We start from the raw sequence: 20,807 nt of genomic DNA, 5'->3' as shown, positions 1-20,807 counted from the left end.
CAACTGTCTTCACTGAACAGCAACTGGAAAACTGTGGCTATTAAACTTAAAGGTGCACAAGAAACACCACAGATGCTTGTAAGCACAGCCTAGAAAGTGGCCCAGGGTGGCCCTGGGTCCCCAGCACAGGCTGAGAAACTGGACCTTTTCAAAAGCTTCCCTGGTAGCTCACTTCATGAACTCAGTTTGCAAACTTTACTTTGACAAACAAGGAAATGGACATCAAGAACAGAACGGTGTACACAATAACAAACCACTGGAAAAAAGCATTTTGCCTACCTTGACCCAGCCACAGCCCCAGACCCATTTTACAATGTGTCAAGCGCCCCCTACGTGCCTAGTTAATAGAACGTGAACATTTCCAAACTCCCACTGTTCAATTCATCTACTGCATGTGTGTGCTTATGTACATATGCTTATGTAAGAGTGTAAATGCTTGTGTAAGGCTGACTGAAAAATTAGTACCTTCACACCAGCCTTCTAAAACCAGCTGTCTCCCTTAAACACACACTCACAACCTTAGAAAGTTCCTGTTAACAGTTCAGTCTCAGGTAACCACTGACCTGCATTTCTGCAACTCATTTAAAAGAATATGGAGAAGCCAACATCAAAAGACCTATTTAGCCAACTGCACTTGCAATGTATGTGTTTTTAAATGAACATAAATAAATCCTCATTTATCATTTTCTGCTGAGTTAACACCCATATACAGCTGGAAATTGCATTTCCAACAGGGTTCCCATTCACCATTGCATAAGAACAACTTCCTGATTGTTTGGAAAACCCTTTAACCTTTTCTCTAACACTTATTCCAGGGCTAGGGAGAGTTTTAAGAAAAAAGGAAATAAGACAAGTGATCGTTTTTTAATGAAAGGAAAGATTATCCACAGCAGAGGAAACAGAGGTTGAGGGGGAAGGACAGTCATGATTCAAAATTGTTTGAAATGAGAAATGAAATCAAGAATTAAAAACAGAATTACATTTTCTACTTGGCAATACACAAACAACACTAAGTGCACTTCATAAATTTTACTATTGTTGCTCTAAGTGATATTACCCTAAATCATATTAGTAGCGTACTTGGCATTTTTTAAAAGCAGAAAGGATAGAGCGCGTCAATAAGTTTAAACAGCTCTGTTATCTCTGAAGGGTGGAAGAGAAATTATCACAAGCTTTCGGCAGGCTTAAAAGCCCACTTCTAATGTCCCCACTGTTGCAATCCCTTCACCTCCAGCCGCGGCACAACATACAGGCCCACGCTGCCAGCAATCTACTAGAAAACATTCACTGCTGCTCTCTTTTGTTGTTGTCATTGTTTTTTTTGGTACCAGGGATCAAACTCAGGTCCTTCCACTTGCGAGGCAGGTGGTGGAACCACTGAGCTAAATCCCCGGCCCCTCACTGCTGCTTTCTTTTTTTTTTTTTTCTTTTTTTTTTGGTACCAGGGATCGAACTCAGGTCCTTGAGCTTGCAAGGCCAGCGACAGAACCACTGAGCTAAATTCCCGGCCCATCACTGCTGCTTTCTTGACACTTTTTACCTGGTGTGCAAGGGGCAGTGGCTGTCTGGCCCGTCTGTCATCACGGACAGGAAAGAGAGACTTCAGCAGCTTCGGCATCTGCGGCACCAGGGACTTCACTGGATTCAAGTAGGAGGCTGTGAGACTACTGAGTCCTGTGTCAAAATTAATAGGAAAAAAATATAAAACCAAATGGAGGCCATTTTCTTTCCTGTAAATTTGCCAGTTATCACCTGTAAGCAAAGCTAACTATAAATTTTAAGAAGGTACCCTTAAAAGTTAATATTAGAAAAAGATACTATTAACCATAGTTATCCTCAAATACAATGCCATTTCTTAAAACCAACTACCTAACCTTCCATAAGGTGCTAACACTGATGTTTCCATCAGCGTCAGAAGGGTACTCTACCCCAGTTCTTGGCAACAACTGGTTCAAGGACTAACTTCTGCTGTAGAATGAAAAGGGACTAGATTTTTGAATCACATAATCAGTGGCATCCAGTAGGCGTCATTCTTGTAGACATCAAGCTCTTAAAGTCATGCTCTTCCTCAACTATAACTTTTCGTAACTATTTACTAAAAGAAACAATAAACCTGACCTTTTGGGGAAAGGATAGTGATTAGCTATTTTTAAAAGAGAGGGACAGCTGTCTACATAACTACATGCTTGCCTAGTGTCATTACCAAAGACTGGGATAAGAAGTGCTGACAATACCTGAGGTATAGCAAGATTTCTTTCCCCTTAAAACACCATATCCATGTAACACCTTGAAAGAATACTGAAATTGCCTTGAAGAACATGTAGGTTCTCCCTGCAGGAAAGGGCCACAAACACTGCCAGCCCTCTACTCTACGCAACCCCACGGGGACTCTGGACTCCCTGGCAGCACAGCAGGTGAGACAGGTACAGTTGCAAGGTTTCTGCACTACACATAAGGGAGTGTCACTTGACTGAAAAACTCAGGATGTATATTGTCATCATGAGAGTGACCACTCAGGAGATGAAGTGAGATGGCTCCACTACCAAGACAGACGTTACAACTGAGCTCAGAAAAGTCTGTTTACAGAAAAAGCAAAAGCAGGGAAGAGAAACAAACAAAAAGAGACATGAGCAGAGAATAAACGTTAAGATGAATAAAGAGTCAGAGGATGGAATCACATCAGTGCTGAGAAAAACAGACAATCCCAAGTTCTATCTCTAGTTAATCTAACATCCAGAAGGAGTATGATCCGTAACTGAACAAGGATCTAGCCAGTGGTGGCGGACCTATGGCACGCACGCCGCAGTGGGCTGTCTGTCATTGCTGAACGCTCTAAAAGGTTCGCCATCACTCATCTAGCCACTATGCAATCAAAGGCTGCACGTATTGCGACACCAGAGAAAGGGAGGTGGGAAAGAAGCTGGGCACATGGTAAGTCAGGCTGGCCAGGACTGGGTCTTTCTGAAATCCAGGGGTACTTGGGGGCACAGCATGGTACTTTTTTTTTTTTACTGTTGTTTGTTTGATATTTTCCATAATAAAGGGTTTCCAAAGTGTGGGAGCAAAATTAAAACTTTGAACATCTAAAAGAAATCAAGGATTTGCCACTAAAAGACAACTACTGAAAGCATGGATGACAGGTATGACGCACTACAGAAGAAACTAAACCCAGAAGAACACAGTGGAATGCAAGAGCTGTGACGAGCAAAGCAAATGTCAAGTATGTAAACCAAGTGAGCGTGGACTGGTTCTAACTGCAGAACCACCACCACATGTAGGGAATTTAAACTAGGTGGTACCCTGCGACTCAGTAATTTCACTTCCAAGCATTCACTCCACAAAAAGACTTATCCAAAAATAAGCTCTATTCATAGTACCCCCAACTGGGAAAACACAAATGTTCACAGGCAGTAGAACCAACTAAAAACTGTGATAAATTCAATTGTGATAGTGAAGTACTTCTCAGCAGTAGAAAATGTATTACGGATGGCAGCAGCAACGTGCAAGACAAACATCCATGCTGAGCAAGGGTCCAGCTCAAGAAGGCCACAAACACCTTGGTTCCATTTATGTGCAGCTGCAGATGGAGCCTGCAGCAACAGAAACCAGCACACTGGCTGGCGACAGGGACTAGCTGGGTCATGGGAATGTTCCACATCGTAAGTAGGAGTCACATGTGTGTGTGCATGCATATGCATGTGTATCTACCCAAAATACATATCTATGTATACAAATACATTGGACAAAGCTTATTAAATATGACCCATGGTCATGAAAAGAGAGTCAATAACAATAGATTTTTGTGTGATTTAGCAAACACTTTAAGGCAGCTTTTTAAAATTAGTCCAAGGAGGAAAACAATGCGGTCTTAACAAATGCCCGGCAGCAAATGGAAATTCTAGAACTGAAAAGAACAATAACTGAAATTTAAAAAATTCTCTGGATGTGCTCAACAGAACACTGGAAATGGCATAAGAAATGATCCAACCAGAAGACAGGAGAATGAGATAATCAGGCTAAAAACACAAAGTAAGGGGCCAGGGATTTAGCTCAGTGGTTCCGCCACTTGCCTTACAAGCAGAAGGTCCCAAGTTCGGTCCCCAGTACCAAAAAACCCCCCAAAAACCCAAAAACACAAAGTAAGAACAGAGCCTCTGGGAACTGTGTGGCAACGCCAGGCAACCTGACCTGTGTGTTATTAGTTACAGAAGGACAAGGGAGAGATAAAAACAGAGAAAACATTCTAATGAAAACTGGCTGAAAATTTCTCAAATTTGCTGAAAACATCAACTTACAGATGCAAGAACATCAGTGAAACCCAAGCAAGATGAACAGTAAGAAAACTACAGGGCCAGGGATTTAGCTCAGTGGTTCCACCACCTGCCTCGCAAGTGCCAAGGTCCAGAGTTCGATCCCCAGTACCAAAAAAAAAAAAAAAAAGAAAGAAAACTATTCATAGTTAAATGCTAAAAACAAAGATAAGAAAAAGAAATAAAAGAAATAAAAACAAAGATAAGGAGGAATTCTGAAAGCAGACCAACTATACAAAGACACATCACATGCGGGGAGGCAGTACAAGGGCTGGGTGAGGTCGCAGCAGGCAAGGACTGGAAGGTGAGGAAGCAGCTCTGCAGAGCTAGAGGAAAAACGCAAGCAGCCCAGAATTCTCTAGGTGGCCAAAACAGCCTTTTAAAAAAGAAAAGAAAATGAACAAAAACAGGGACATAAAGACAATCCCAAGAGAGGAGAGCACTTCTCTCCAGGAGAAATGCACTGCAAGAAATTCTCAGCACATTCTTCAGGCTACAAAAAGTGAAACCAGATGAAAACAAGTTCTTCAGGGAGGACTGAATAGTGCCTGAAATAATAAATATGAGGAAAAATATATAAGATTAGCCACTTAGTTTCCTTAAAAGACAAGTAGCTGTTTTAAAGCAAAAAAAAAGAGATTGTAAAGTGTATACCATCTAGAGACTGAAATATTGAAGAAACTATTCCCTGACCATGATAAAATTAAACAAAAAATTTAAAATATCCCCAAATACACAAACATGAGTTAGCATGGTACTGCATAACCCATAGGTCAAAGAAATCAAGAAGGGAATTTAAACATATTCTAAATAGAATGATAAGGAAAGCAAAACATGACACACACTACATAAGCAGAAATTCTTAAAATTAATGAAATAAAAAATAACAAAGAAGATTAACCACATCAAAAGTTGGTTCTATGAGATTAATACATCTAATAAATCTGTCAACCCCAATAATTATCATTATCGGAATAAAAAGAAACTGTACAAAAGATACAAATCTCAAAATAATAATAAGGTAAGGCTGTGACATATATGAAAAAATGTTTTGTGGTACTGGAGACTGAATACAGGGTCTCTGCACTGAGCTACATCCCAGTCCTTTAATTCTCAGAGACCAGGGTCTCCCTAAATTGGCTAAATTGCCAAGGCGGGGCTTGAACTTGTGACCTTCCTGCCTCAGAGTTCCAGTGTTGGGATCACAGGTGTGCACCATCATGCCTGGCTGAAAAGAAGTTTAATAACCTACATGAAACAGAAAATTCATTGAAAAACATAACTTATGAAGACTGACTCATAAAGAATACAAAAATTAAAACAACCCTATATTAAAGAAACATAAGTTATAATTTAAAATCTTCCCACAACGAAAATTCCAGGTCCAAATAGTGTCACTGGGGAATTCTGTCAAACATTTAAGGAAGGCATAGCACCAAACATATATAAACCCTTCCAAAAAAATCTGAGGAGAAAGATCTCCCTAGTCATATTATGAGGCCAACACAATCATGATACCAACATCTACCAAAAACACAAATATGAGAAAATAACAAATTACAGGTAGATATTCATCATGGAACATGCACTCAAAAATCCTTAACAAAATATTAGCAAATGAAGTCAAGCAATATAAAGGATAAGACATCAGGATCAAAAGTACAGTATTTATCAGAGGAATGCAGGATGAACCCAACATTCCAAAACCAAGGTAACTCAACATGTTAAGTCAAGAAAGGGAAAAACTGAGATGGACATTAGCAGAATAGTGGCTACCTAGCAGGAAACTGTGACTTAAACTCTTCTGAAAAATGCTCAAATTTCATGATAGTGAGTGACAAATGAAAAGATAACATACCTGGATCTGGAGAGTGGTTACTTTGGGGACAATCAGGTAGGGTTGGGGGTGCTGGAGCTATTCCTCTGGAAACTGGTGCTTGGGATAAATCCTGTTGACTTTCCCACCGGCCCTATAATAGGACAAAATCAGTTCTTTTGTTTCAAATTAATCAATTAGCAGAAAAAAATTAAGGATATTCACATGAAAAAGTGTTCTGTATTACCAAAGCTTTACTCTTGTTCCAGAATGTAAGTTTGATTATGTAAGCACGTCTTCCCACTCAGCATCGTGCTTACAGTAGGTCCCCTCATGGTGACACCGCCTCACATGTAGGTGTCCCTCCACCTCACAACTGACAATCTCCCAGTGAGTCATCCTGATACTCTTTCTGCTACATCTTGTTACCTCCTCAACATACACTCTGCTTCTGAGGCTGTGTCTGCTCCCTGCCTCGAGAGACCCTTTTTCACTTCGCTTCCAAAGGAAGCCAGCACACCCTACTGCCCCCTCCCCATCCCAGAAGTATGCATTTCCTCTATCTGCTCCTGGTGCCCCAAGTGCAAACTCTCAGGCAGCACAGCCTCACATTTTGAATAAACCCGCAGTTCCCTCTGACTTGATCCTCTGACACTACCTTCTTTCTCACTGGCCTTTGATGACGGTACTTAGCATTAGTTTTCACTAGTGTTCTGCAGATGAACAGCCCCACGGACGAGCAGCTGCCTGAAACAGCCTCTGCTGCTCAAGCCGGAGCGAGGGGAGAGGCCGCACGGGTTTCTGCTGTGTATTGGGAACCTATCTGCTTTTAGCAGTAACCTAAGTACTGATCATAAAATCAATAAGCCCTAAGTGAGCTGGATCGAATTTACCTCCGAGAGTGTGGCCACTGTTCCCTAGGAACTCTCTCAGCACTTGAGAGCATTTTAAAAATGGCATGATGTTCAGTGCTCACTAGGAAGCAGGGAGACAAAGCAGACACGAACACATGATCAGGAACACATGAACTCTGAAACGCTGCACTGTAGGAGCAGTTGTGTTATGATGGATCATTCGCTGATTTACATACTTTGAGGTTTTGTTCATGTTTTCACATTTAAATTTAATTATCTGTCTAGGAGGCTGCGGCTCTGCAAACCCTGGAATGTGGCAATCAGGTGCCTGAACACTAAGGTCACCAATCTCCAGGGCTTCTCAGGCTCGGGTTGGTGTCAAGTTCGCACAAGGCTGTTCTGAAAACAACTCTGTTTTAGAGTAAGTGTATTTTCATATTTTAGATTTTCTTCATTGTTTGGCAGCTGACATTCTTGCAGGGACATTATTCTGTCCCTTAGGAAAACTACATAGCTGATTTGGAGTCAGCACCTGGCCTGTCAGATGCAGAATGGTCCAGTGACAAATAATATAGGTGTCACCTCTTCCCCAGGCAGACTCGGGCGCCCAGCTGGCATGCCTCAACATTACTATGGAGGCAGAACCAAGCAGTCAGACTGCCTGCCTCGCTCACATCTTCCCAGCGAGAATGTGTGACAGGATTAGACAATGCCTAGGTCCCGCTGGCCTGTCCACTAAGGCGAGCTAAGGCACCTGGCACTTCCGTCCACCTGTCCTCCAGCCAACCAGCCCAGAGGAATCCCAAAGCTTCCTGTGCCCAGGTCCAGTGCCCACAGACAGGGGTCTCAAGACTCAGGGAGGAATGGGCTCTGCTTCCGAGGGAACAAATCCAGTGATAAAACAGGCAGATGCACTCCCTCCTCCAGTGGCTGCCCACAGTCACTGCGCTGAAACCCTCTGCTGTTCATCAGTCTTTCTCCTTCTCTGGTCAGAGATGAACCCCGTACAGTGCAAATGCTTTCTCCCAGGGACAGGGAGGGTATGTCTTCCTATTAAATCTGAGGTGCTGGGCTATTCTGCAGTTCTCCTTTCTTTACTGACATGCTAAGATAATAAAAAAATATGAGGCAACCCAGTTAAAAGACTTCAGGAGGTGATGAACTTGGGACTATGAATAAGAGACTCTCAAAGACTTTGGAACTTCCAGGTCTCCCAGATACCTCAGGTCTCGAAAGGTAAAAGAGTACATTTTTGGTTTTGTTTTTTAATTTCTACCACAATGATATGGACCCTACGCATCCCAGAATCTCAAAAGATCAATCTCTGATCTGTTTCTAACACTCTCCACATCTACTGAACTTTAGAATTGGCCACACACGAAAGAAAAAAGATGCTGGTTTTGTTTAGACCCCCAGAGGAGCCCCATAACTATTAGGGATTGTTTGTTCTACAGGCAGAACAAAGAAACACAATCCTGAGACCGCAATTACTGGGAGCTGACACCATGCCCAGAGGACAGGCAACACGGCAGGAGCCCAGGGGCCCTCAGTGACTTCTGGGCCCCGGCTTTCCCATCCCTGCTCCTCTGCCAAGTACACATTCTTTGGCTTTTCCGTAAAAGGGTCCCGTTTGACCACGAAGGCGACACAGAGGTAAATAAAGAAAAGTGTCAGTGACATTTCGGGTCCAAAGGTAGCTCCTAATGCAGCTAGGGAAGAAGTGACTCATGTTTGGCATGGGCTGGCACCAATGCTGTGCTGAGTAATGACAGTTTCGGGAAGGCAATGTGACCAAAACACACAGCTCGGTTTTGTTAAGTGAGTATCACTCAAGCTATGGACTGATTTTAATTCCATCAAAGACACCAGATTATAAGGGAACTATGTACCCTACTAATTTACTAAAAATATAATTTCCCCTAAAATGACTTTAGAAATAACAATGTTTTCAATGATACCTTTCCTTGGCTTGCAAAGACCTGAGTGCACAGCCAACTTTAAAGTGGAAAGACCAACAACAGGCTGAAATTAATTTTGCACCTAAATATCTGCCGGTAGACAGTCATAAAAAGCCTGCTAAGTTTTCATTATAACTATTTTTAAAATCTCCTTACAATAATAATGAAACACCAGTAACAGTAAATAGCAACACCCTTTCAATTAGGGTTCATAGTTTATATTTTTAATTGAAAGTGTTTTCCCAAGAGTGAGTTCTTTTAGGCCCTAAGGTAAATTTAAAATTTGGAATAATCAAATTCTATTTTTTAAAGATTAATTAGTTCATCAATTCAATCTTAGTGGAGCCCAGTAAAGCAATTCCAATTCTGCCATGTGAGGAGTGTCAATAAAGAAGGGTATGCAAAACAGGCCGGCCTGATTCAAGGTACTATTAGGCCATGCTGAGTCTGTTTTGAGAACTTGTTTCTGCTTCACCTCACTGTCCCAATAGCCCACATCCTATCAGCCCCTCCTTTCCTGCCTCCCTGCCACCCTTCTAATGCTGTTGCTCAAGGACGATCCTTAGCTCTGACAGTAACTGACCACTCAAGGAGAGGGAGACTGGAGCCTGTCTGGTGGTCTCTCCCTGCTTCTGAACATCTTTTCGGGACCTGGAACACTCTTGCATTGGAACGTGGTGTGCAGGTTCTAACCTATACTTCCTGTAACTCACATCAGAGGGAGAGATTTGCACATTAACAGAAACAGAGAACCCAGAGATAGCCCCGCATAAGTCTGCCAGGTACATGCAACTCCTATTAGTATAATTTTCAATTACTTCAAAATGTATTTTCTAGCATTTTCAGCACTGCCAGATCCAGGTTTAAATTCTATTTCTGACTCAACTCTCCTGGACATTAAATACTTTGTGCAAAGAAACCAAGATGGCCCTTCTCTGCAAAATCCTCAGAACCTCCTAGACTTTTACAATCTTGAACCCAGGTACCAAGCAACACCTACTAAGAATAAGATACTGACCATCAGAGTTATTGCTTCAAAGAGAAAGAGTTAGTTCAGGGTCCAATGTGGGCATCCTATAGAAGCTACATTTAAAAATGTATTTGTGTTGTGAAGGTAAGAGCACACGGTATTTATGGTTTACACAGCAGGGTAGTATTTGTATCCCATCCACTCATTAGGAAAACCTAATGGATTAACATTCATGACAGGGCCGTATTTCCTATGTCTCACTGCCAGGTGGCTCTGAACCATCAGTGGTACATGAATGACTATCCCATCAGGCAGCATGGGACAGCCCCATTGGGTGGTACAAGCCACTCAATGGGACAGTCATGCATGTACCGCCAGTAAGTGGTTCAAGCCAGCAGGAACATGTTAATTACCTCTCCATAGATCTCTGAAAACTGAGAAATGCAAGAAGTCTCCAAAAGAAAAGGAAAACCAAACATGAGTCTTTGACATTTCCAAAACAATAATTTCTCCAGCAACTGCTCCTTCAATAATCAAATTACGGATATGGCATCTGGAGACCACCTCATGCCACTAAATATAAACTTCTAGCAACTTAAAAGGTTAGAGAGCAACATTTAAAAATTTTAAATAGGTAAACTGGTTGCGTGGTCTGAAAACCAAACAGGAGAAAGCTCCAGGAAGAAGCTCCTCCTACCTCCACCCGCACCTCCTGCCCTCCTCTGCCTCTCTCCCAGGGCAGGTAACAGGCAGCTTTCACTTCCTGTGTATCTATACAGTTTCTTGTGTTCTGGTAAGCATTATCTGTACACAGCCACACACCCCACTCATCCCTGCCTTTTACAACATACACCGCACTTCCTGTCTGATCACTGACAATGCTTGGCAATGTTTGCAAGTTAGTTCCTAGAGGGGTTCGCATTTCCACTGCTGCGTACTAACCTATTTGTGCGTGTGAAAAATACACTTAGCCAGACTGCACAGCCAGGCATTTAGCTTGTTTCTAGTCCTTTGCTGTCACAAGAACAGCGCTATGTATGTGTGCCACTCCCATGTGTGTAGGCATTGCTGTGTTCAGGGATTAATAGTGCTTCTAGCTTTCATGTCTCCATCAGTTTAAACTCTACCTGTTCCTAAGGGACACTCTTACTGGTGCATTCATAACACATCCTAATTTCAATGCAAAGACATGTGTCCTTTAAAGACTACAAGGTGAGTTTCTGTGTCTTGCTATTAGGGAGAAAGATGTTTCTTTTGTCACTAGGGAAATCCACTTTGAAAAATACTTGTATTCCCTGGTGGTCCATGCCTATAATCCCAGTACTCTGGGAGGCCGAGGCAAGATAATCACAAGTTCAAACCGAGCCGGGGCAACTTGGCAAGATAGCGAGATCCCATCTTAAAATAAAACAGAGGGCTAAGGATATAGCTCAGTGCAAAGGCCTTAGGTTCAATCCCAGTATGTCAAAAAGACAGGAGAGGAAGGAAGAGGAGGGAGAGGAAAGGGGGAAGGGAGAAAAGCGGACTTGGATTCCTGAATAACCTTTTAAGATATCCTACTTTTGATAAGCCTACGGGGCCCATCAACTGAAAATGGGGAGCTACACTCTTCTCCCTGAGTGAGCTAGACTCAAACGCATCTTGCTTACTCTCACCCTCCACCACCTGCATGTCATTAAACATGCGGCTGCCACCAAATAGCTCTCCTTCACCTGGCCCTGTCCGGGGGCAGTGATTCTCTCATCTTAGTACAAGGACATTCATGTCACCTGCTGGTCTGCATGCAGGTGGCGTCCACAGTGACCAGAAGCTGACTACAGGTACAACCTCTCAAGCTAAAGGAAGATAGATAAAAAGATGCTGTCTGGCTCAAATGTCAGCAGCTCATGGCCTGTCTGCAAGTCCTCAGTGGCCACCCAGCCCCACGGCTGCTTAGACACAGGGCTGGGATTTCTGCACAAGGTCCCCGCAGGCTCCACTCCACATGCTCTCTGGAATGTGGGGGCTCCGAGGCCTCGCCTGCCCATGTGCACCTCAGTGTCTCCCTTTGGGACTCCGCTGAGGGTCCCCACCTCTCTGCAGCCCCTCCAAATCCCCCAAAGGACAGCAAGAAAGCAGGGACTAGCATCTATGTCCCCTGTTCTGTTGTTTGGTGTGGACGAAGCAGTCACACTCTCTGTAGCAGTGTCGACTACCACTGTTTCCATTTTAAGATAAGAAAAATGAGAGGAGACAGAAAAGCAGAAATTTTGCCTACTCTTTTCAAGGAACTTAGAATTGAATATTTGGGTTAGATATACTTCCCCAAAAAACCACAAAGTTATCTTCTTCCTTGCAAATATATTTCTCTTAAGACATTTTCTTTATTCACATTTTAAAATCACTACATAATCAAGTCTCCAAAAACTCCACATTCTTCAGGTAATAACAACCTGGGCTAAGGTGAGCTAATCAAACCTATCACTGTTCTAGTACAAACAACAAGTAAACTTCAGCAGGTTTCCACAGACCCATGTTCATGTTCATGGTTCATCAGTAAAGTGATGAGCTGGAGAGCAATTTATATGTGCGTGCGTGTGTATGTGTGTGTGTGTGTGTATGTGTGTGTGTGAGACAGAGGACAAGGGACAGAAACAGATAAAGAGACAGAAAGAAACTGATTTCTCTTCAGACAACTACTAGTAATCCAAATCTTAAAATGAGTCTGATTCATCAATTTCATCTTCACTGGTCTTAAGTTTTTGTAAGGAAAGAGTCAAACCTACCCAAAAAGAGTACAAAAAAGAGTGAACAAGTACAGGAAGAGTAGTATTGTGAACCTCGCTCAGCCTTGATAATTACAAATTATTATAATTATCTGCCCCTGCCTGGTAATTTTGAAGCAGCTTCTGCACACCATACTGTAGCTCCGTGGGATGACACACACTCCTGATCCCCTCACAGGTCCCAGTATCAACATGGAGCACAAGGCCAGCACCAGGCCCTCAGAAAAGGACAGGCACGGGCCGTGACGTGTGACGTCAGGTAAGAGAGCTGCAGGGAGTGCTAACCGTCCTCAACAGTAATGAGTTTCTAGTTGCTTAAAACTCTCTGGCTTGGCTGAAGCTATATTAACAATAAAATAAAGTCCAGCTAATAAAATTTCTGTGCCTTTTTCTTTCCTCTAAGAAATACTGTTAACTTTTACACGTAATTTTCTTATTCCTCATAAATTTCCAATCATTACATCAATACTTCACTATTAAAAATCTGATATGGGGCCAGGGATTTAGCTCAGTGGTTCCGCTACCTGCCTCACAAGTACAAGATCCTGAATTCGATCCCCGGTACCAAAAAAAAAAATCTGATATGAAGGTCCTTTTCTGTCAGAAATAAGAAAAATATTATAGGCTGAAATATGAATGTTAGCCAAAAACATTATTTTTTTAATCCCAGTAAAGAGGGTACAGTCAGCCTCATTTTAAGTGGCAGATTAAAAGAAATAAATTCTCAACACTTTCCAATAGATTCTGCTTGGTACAGATAAGGAGGAAGAACTCTGACATGCAAAAATGACATGAGATTTGAGAAGCCAACAGATGAAAGAGAAACAGGCCTAACACAGACAGAATCAGTGACTAGCACCAACCTTGTTGCTGCCCAGACTGTGTGGAGAGACAAGATCTTGCCGGCTTCCAGACAACTAAGGAGAAAGGAGTGTTAGTCCTCCAGTGTGGGAGCACAGACACAGGGCCTAGGGAGGGCGGGAGGGAGCAGGGAGGCTGCAAGGACCCAGTGGGGCAACATCAGGGGCTGTGAAGGCAGAGGCTACAGACCAGTGACCTAGGACACAACACTGAGGTTTCTACAGATTTGGACGTCGGTTTCCAGGGAGGTGACAACAGCTGGCCTTGAAGGTGGCTGTCACTCTGTGAACCCCTTTGATTGAAAGGATACCAGCCCCTGGGTTCCTGCCACGGCCTGAGCCTTCCTTTGGGTACTGGGAGTTTGTAAAAACTCACAAACTGTATTTTAAATGCTGGGATCCCAAATACCAAGTCTCTGCAAATACTAGTATGTTTTAATACACCATTTTCTGAAGGAATGGCAAGATCTTGACCTTGAGTTAAAGTGGCATTTCTACACATCTGAGAGTGGCTCCAGCTCTCTGGTCTGAGGTCATTAATGCTATCACCTGTAGTGATGTCACCGCGGGCCCACGGGTTCTCTGGTGCAGAACCCTCCCTGTGGCCCTCTCAAACTCTATGGCTTGCGACAGCTGCTCCTTCCCACACACTTATACTGTGACTTTTCTGGTTGTGCCGCTAGGACAAAAGTATAATATTTTTTCATATATACATCTTTACCGGAAAGGAGAAATAAATCTAGGTGCCACAAGGAAATTTCTTTGTGAAGAATTATTTCCATGTTTAATATGCACATAAATTATATGCATGTGTTTTAAAAATCAACAAACAAGCCCTATTTCAAAACCCTCCTGTCCACTCACCCCACCACCACTGATGGCCTGTGACTGGTCTGTACACCAGCTGCTGGCTGAGGAGATGGATCCTCAATTGAACCGCAATTAATTTCGGCCCAGAGAATGAACTGGCTGGTTTGGGGTCCACACACCCTTGGGACAGGAAGGAGGAGGGGCACCTGAGAGCTCTGTGGGAATGGCTCCCCCACAGCAACAGCAGGCTTGGTGGCAGGGGGCATGGAGGTGACCGTGTGGGCGGGGCTCCCACATCAGTGCCAGAAGGAGGCGATCCTAGCCATGGGACTCAGGTGCAGGGTGGGGAGGGGAGAGTAGGCCAGACACATGGGCAGCGTCTCCACTCACTCTGTTCACGTTGGGGGAGCTGATGCTCCTCCTATTCAGCTTCCCCTTCCCTGTCAGCTGCTCCTTCACTGCCACTTCCTAGAGATCAGGGAAGACACACATGAGAGACGCATCCCAAACAACGCTACCCAAAGAAAACGGCTGTCACTTCACAGCCCAGAATGCCCCAATTTCAGTCGCTCTGAGTTACTCCGAGTTAATCAGAGTAAACAAGTCCAACCGACAGCCCTGCAAAGCACGGCCGCCCTTAATACTCAATGACCACACTGACCTGGCGAAGGCGATCCAGCGTCAGGAGGTTTTCCACGGCCAGCACACTCCTGAGGTACTTCTCGATGTATGCCTCCGAGTCTGCAGAAGCTGGGTTTTCCACATTAGCTGCCATCCTAGCCAGTGCTTCACGTTCCTCTACTCCCTGGGCATCCTGCAGAAGAAATTCTGTGTTCAAATTAAGGACCCTGCGGGAGAAAATGTTACAGAAGCTTACACGCTTACACTTACTTACACACACACACACACACACACACACACACACACACACACACACAGTTCTGAATTGCCAAAGAGGACAGATCTCAAATTTCCATGTTAACATCAACTTTTTGGAACTCAAAATGCATTTTTTCCACAGAAATTAGGAAACAGTGATTAGGGTACTGGGTTAACTTTGAGGCTGTTTAAACAAAGGATAAACAGCACATTCTTAGCTAAATTGTTCCTTACTTGATTTTCATGGTAAAAACAAACAAACAACACACATTACTGGTCAGAAAGGGTGAGCCAGAAACAGAACCACCTGAGACTAGGAGCACAGGATGGGATCACCCGAGGACCCCCAGGAGCAAGAAAGGGAGAGGGAGCCCAACAACCCTGGTGGGAAGCAGACACACAGCCTACAGGGACCCCCAAAGCAGGATTTGAGGCTCTCCCAGGGGTCTCCATCCTCAGCTGGGAACAACAGTGGCCAAAGTGGCCAACGTGGCCAACCGAGAAAGAAGAGCCCAGGCAAATCCTCCCTCATGTGCGCATGGATAGAGCCCTCCCTGCTCCTCCAACGTGAGCTGGCCACACATATAAATGGAAAACTCCCCAGTCAGGGAGGGACTTTATTAATGCACCTAATTACTTCATGTAAAAACGGCTTCGTAACAAATTACTCTCCTTGGGGAAAAGCAGGTCCTTTATTTACTTGTAATTTCATATGATAATGTCAGAAAGTACAAAATGTACATCCGTATGCCACTGCATCTTAAATGCCAACTGAAAAACAAACATCATTTTATATATGACTAAAGAAAAAAGACTGCTGATTAATTTTAAGATACCATCAATTATAGGACATTCAAACTTCAAATATATTTTTTAAAATGTGAATCAGCCTCAGAAGAGATAAAATGAGGAGGGTAGATTTATAAGATGGCTTAAGTTCACAAAACAAATAACATTTGTCTTCCTTGGGGCCTTGTACTAACCATGACCAGAAGAAATCAAAGTTGACAAGGGGAGGCATGAAGCTAGCACAGGAGACAAGAGGAGAGACCCCACCACCACCCAACACAGAAGCCGCTCCATGTCTGAGGAAACAACCATCCACTTCTGTGAGGAGACAGAGAGAAACTGTGTCTGTTGCTCTCTGGTCTAAGACCACTTCTTTCTAATGGCTTCTAGAAAATGCAGTACAAGGACTGCTGGGGGCTTCTTCATGATGAAACCTTGCTTATTAAGGGATCTCTTTAGTTTTGTTTTTAAGTCTAGTGTTTACACAATAAGCTTTGAGTTTTATTTTTTCTTTATCATCAGGATCTGATAATGTGAAAACAAAGCTTGAAAATTTTTATCCAGGCCCAAGCACGACAGGGTACGTTTACCTTTAAGCTGATTCCCCCACATTTCTTCCCTTTTAAAATTGTACCACCTGAACAATAAAAGCGCTTTAGAGGATTAAAAATCTACAAGGCGGACTGAAGGAGAGGGAAGGAGGTAAAGAGAGAAAAGAAAAAGAGGAAGACAGTTCACTAAGTCTGTCATTCTCAACTGAGGTCAGGCCTTTTATAGGGTTAAGAGGACAAACAACTGAAAACACAGAAAATATTCAAATTCAGAGATTCGACAGTACGGCTCCAGCTAAACATACACATATACCTACTTTAAGCCTCACAGTGAATGAAACACCAGACTATCAGAGACCTAAAGTTCTCAGTGAGTCAACTCTGCAAACAGCTTAATTTTTAAATGTTCAGGAGGCTCCAAAGTAAACAGTTAAATAGTTAATGTTTATTATGTAAGTCTGATTGAAAATTTAGGAAAAAATTAGTCACTATTTGACCCTACTGGAAAGAAGAAAGTGTCTTAGAATATGAGAAATGTAAAACAAAAGCTATGTGCTGTGTGATCTACCCACTTTCTTTTCAAAATCTAGCCTCTGTATTAAAACATACATGGTCCACCTAGTGCTCGAATACTCAACAGAATCAATCACCAAATCCAAAGGTCTGAAACAAGGGTTATGATGCAGGGGTGATGGTGTATGAGCAGGTCCCTGTGACTTCTCCCAGTAGAAAGGAAAGTTCTTCACCAAAATACTGAAATCAAAAGTCCAGGCCACAACTGTACTGCACTATGAGTTAAGATCAGGGAATTCATGAAAAAAATCAATAGCATTCCCTTAAATATACATTTTTCATTTAAAATATATTTCTTGGGTAGGTAACTTTTCAGAGAGTTAGCTCTTTTTAAGTGCTTATTTTTATCTACAGGTTTTTTTGGTTTGGTTTAGTTTGGTACTGAGGATCGAACTTGGGACCTTGCACTTGCGAGGCAGGCGCCAGAACCACTGAGCTACATCCCCAGCGAAGTACTTATTTTTAGTAAATTCAAATCACATATGATCCTTCACCTCTGGAATATTGGAGACAATTTCAAAGGTCACTCCACAGCCAGGAATAGAGCTTCGATGAGACATCTTTTTTAGGAGACTTTGAGCAAAACCCTAGAGAAAACCAAAACAGAAGATAAAGTTTTTCCCCTTTCAAACTGAGTTTACATTAACAAGGAGACAGCATAAAGGACACTGTGTTCACTCTAACCGAAGACAGCAGCATTATTTCCAACATGAGCAAGGGAAACCTGTATCACTACATACGGCATCCCTCAGCTTTATCTTAGTGCACAGAGCCAACTGATCAGATGCCTGCCATGTGTGACAGACGGGTCCCATCCCCGACACATGGAAAGTACAGATTCAAAGCCTGAATGAAACCTGGCGCCAGGCATCTGGATAAACTCTGCTTCGATGCTACCAAAAGAAATAAAATGACCTTCTAACTAAGATAGTCACGAGGACTGGTGACGCTCACTCTCTCTCCCTACAGCACAATGGGTATCTCGTACCATGAATATTGACAAGTTCAGGCATTAAATTCTTAGACCAAAGCAGGATCGTTATGAAGAATGATTTAAGAGTGCCTGGTCATTGTTTATGCTGACTACGCTTTTTGCAGTTAGGAATTGAACTGCTGAATTAATGCATAGATGACTCATTTGGAGATGCTGCTAAGACTGAATATCCTGTAGAGGTTGAAGAAAACAGCAATGGGGGTGGAAAGCAAATGGTGAATAAAGATAAGGAAGAGAGAGAATAGAAAATGGGCCCAGAGCCTTTTTCCCCATGCAAAAGGGAAGGCACAAACATGCAAAATCTCAAGGAAAATGAAAAATCAATTCATTTGGCCTTAAAAATACACAATTTCACAAGCCTACTTAACGATAATTTATTTCCTATTCAATGATATTTCGTTAATTTTTAAAAGGGATGAGCACCTCAAAATGTAGAGAGAGTGTTTATTTTATTTCATCCCTTCACTGCCCCGACTTCAGCACTGTGCTGAGCCAGGGTCAAGGACCCTGGTCAGGGTGGAGCTACAACAGCTTTATGGGTGGTGGGGGCAGTGACTGCTATCTTGCTTTTTGTTATCTATTTGCATGGAGTTAGTGATGCTGACTTGCATGTATTAGGGGCCTGTGGGAATCCCTGTTCTTACTATAAAGCAGCAATTATTTAAGAATGAAATATCTGAGTCTAAGAGAGAAAATGGCAGACTTTAGAATGTTTCCAAAGCACTACAAGCATGATGAAATGTGGCGACTTGTTGTCCCTATGATTAAAATAAATCAACAGTGGGACTGTGGTCGCTCCATGTGTCCCTTTGTGGAGGACAGTGCAGGGTGGGGCTCAAGACCTGGCAACCAGGACCGCTGGTTCAGAAATGGAAATTCTTTCAAGATGCTTCCAAGAGCAATGTGTCCCTTCAATCCCCTCCAGACTTACAAAACTGGGGAAACAGCAGGAGTGAATGGGAGACACACCATGTATAGCTTGTACCTAACCCTATGACCTGAGTTTTATTGATGTTGGACCAGCAAGCTAAAGAGCTGCAATTTTAACAGCATTACTGCCAGTCTTCGTTTCTAAGATTGATATTAGTGTGACATTTAGAACTAAAGATTAATTTTTAGGGGTGGAGATTACATCTAGGAGTCTGTCAACCATGACTGTGCTCTTTTAAACGAAAAGATTTATTTTCATCTGTTCTGGGTTTAGTATTAAGAATGCCTCAGGGCCGGGGATGTAGCTCAGTGGCACCATGCCTGCCTCACAAGCACAAAATCCTGAGTTCGATCCCCGGTACCTAAAAAAAGGGAAAAAAAACCCACATCTTCAAGAAGGCCTCATGAAAGGGAGGTAAGACAGTTAACTAGGATCCCCAAAGTCAACTTCCCAAATCGTTACATTTGCAGACCCAGGAACAGTGGGCGTTTATATTCTTAAATATTTCCTATTAAACCCTTTCACACGGAACAAGGGCCTTCATAATCCAACTGGAACTACACGAAGGGTCCTCTTCCTTGGTACCCCTGTCTATGCTGCCCACTATGCTTCCCATGCTCCCTAGCCTACCTGTCCTCCTCCTCCCCATCTCTGCATGCACAGTTCCTCCTCCACCTGTCCAACACCTATTCTGTAGTGTCAGCTCAAATGCCACCATCTGCTACGAGCACTGTGTCCTTCCACCACAATCCCCAGGTGAGCACTCTGCACAGACAACACAGAGTTCCCACGTATGCAAACGAGCTTTGGCTCTTTAGAGACCAATCTGCTTCCTTTGGCTTTTTATCCCAAAGCCAAGTAGATAAATCAAAGACTTTGAGGAGTGAAATTTCTGGAAAGAGAAGGGTAAGTAGCCCCATGCTGATGATCTAACAGCTGCATTCGTCTCATCTTGCAGGGCCCTGGAAAAAAGGCAATGATCACACTACTGAGTTTGCCCTGGACCCAAAAGAATGGCTGCAATTTGTGAATCTGCTCTAGGAGATTCAGTGTAAGCAGCTCAGTCCTGTCTAGGAGGAAGTAAGGATGACATGTTCAGTCTCTGGAAAGCGAAGCTCAGTGCTCTGCAGCCTATGTTTGCCCAGAGGTCGGACCCACGGTTAGAGTCATGGCCTAACTGAGGATCGCAGCCTCACCTGGCGGCTGTGAACATGGACGCAGATCCTTTTGCGCAAGACCAGCTGCATGTCTGCAGGGTGGCTGAGCTGCACCGTCACGCGCACGATCAGGAAGACTCGCTCATCAGCTGGTGTCCCTTTACTGAGCTGCAGGCAGCTGTGCACCGCCGAGTCCCAAGAGGCCTCTGCTTTTGCCTGCAGATGAGGCAGGAGAAAGCATTGCCCTCTTCTCCCAAGCACCAAACCCCTCGTCAGGGACCCACCTTGACAAGGGCTGGAGTTCTCTCCTACCAGCGCTGTCCTGGAAAGACATGGACGGCGAGCCTGTGGCCTCAGCCACCTCAGTCTGCACAGTACAGAGCATGGTACTCTCCTGGCTGGCTTGAGCACTTTTTCAAATGCTCAAACATCAAAAAAAGTCTCAAAAATTCAGTGCAGTGGACTCCAGTGTACTTTTCACCAAGACCCACTGTTAATTTTTGCCACTTTTGCTTCTCTCTTTTTCTTGCCACACACACATGATTTTTGCTGAACTACTTTGAAGTTGGAGAGATGACTGTCATGTTCAG

The 20,807-nt window shown here is 43.3% G+C and overlaps 1 protein-coding gene across 4 annotated transcripts in view; it reads right to left on the bottom strand.

The window, feature by feature from the left end:
- Nucleotides 1-20,807, bottom strand: part of Kif13b (kinesin family member 13B) — a 157,679-nt gene that overhangs the window by 23,175 nt on the left and 113,697 nt on the right. For all 4 annotated transcript variants that reach the window (XM_013073408.3, XM_087216704.1, XM_087216706.1 and 1 more), the window contains 7 exons: nt 20,257-20,433; nt 17,630-17,722; nt 15,005-15,157; nt 14,734-14,811; nt 13,537-13,590; nt 6,169-6,280; nt 1,541-1,674 (listed from right to left, as the gene is read on the bottom strand). In XM_013073408.3, the coding sequence (XP_012928862.2) occupies nt 1,541-1,674; nt 6,169-6,280; nt 13,537-13,590; nt 14,734-14,811; nt 15,005-15,157; nt 17,630-17,722; nt 20,257-20,433 (801 nt within the window). The remainder of the gene's footprint in view (nt 1-1,540; nt 1,675-6,168; nt 6,281-13,536; nt 13,591-14,733; nt 14,812-15,004; nt 15,158-17,629; nt 17,723-20,256; nt 20,434-20,807) is intronic.

The sequence above is a fragment of the Heterocephalus glaber genome, unplaced genomic scaffold, assembly GCF_053883595.1.
Source record: "Heterocephalus glaber isolate CG9 unplaced genomic scaffold, H.glaber_assembly_v1.0 deba00001460, whole genome shotgun sequence".
NCBI lineage: Eukaryota > Metazoa > Chordata > Mammalia > Rodentia > Bathyergidae > Heterocephalus > Heterocephalus glaber.
The sequence above is the reverse complement of the archived record's forward strand: the minus strand, read 5'-3'. Positions and strand labels throughout refer to the sequence as shown.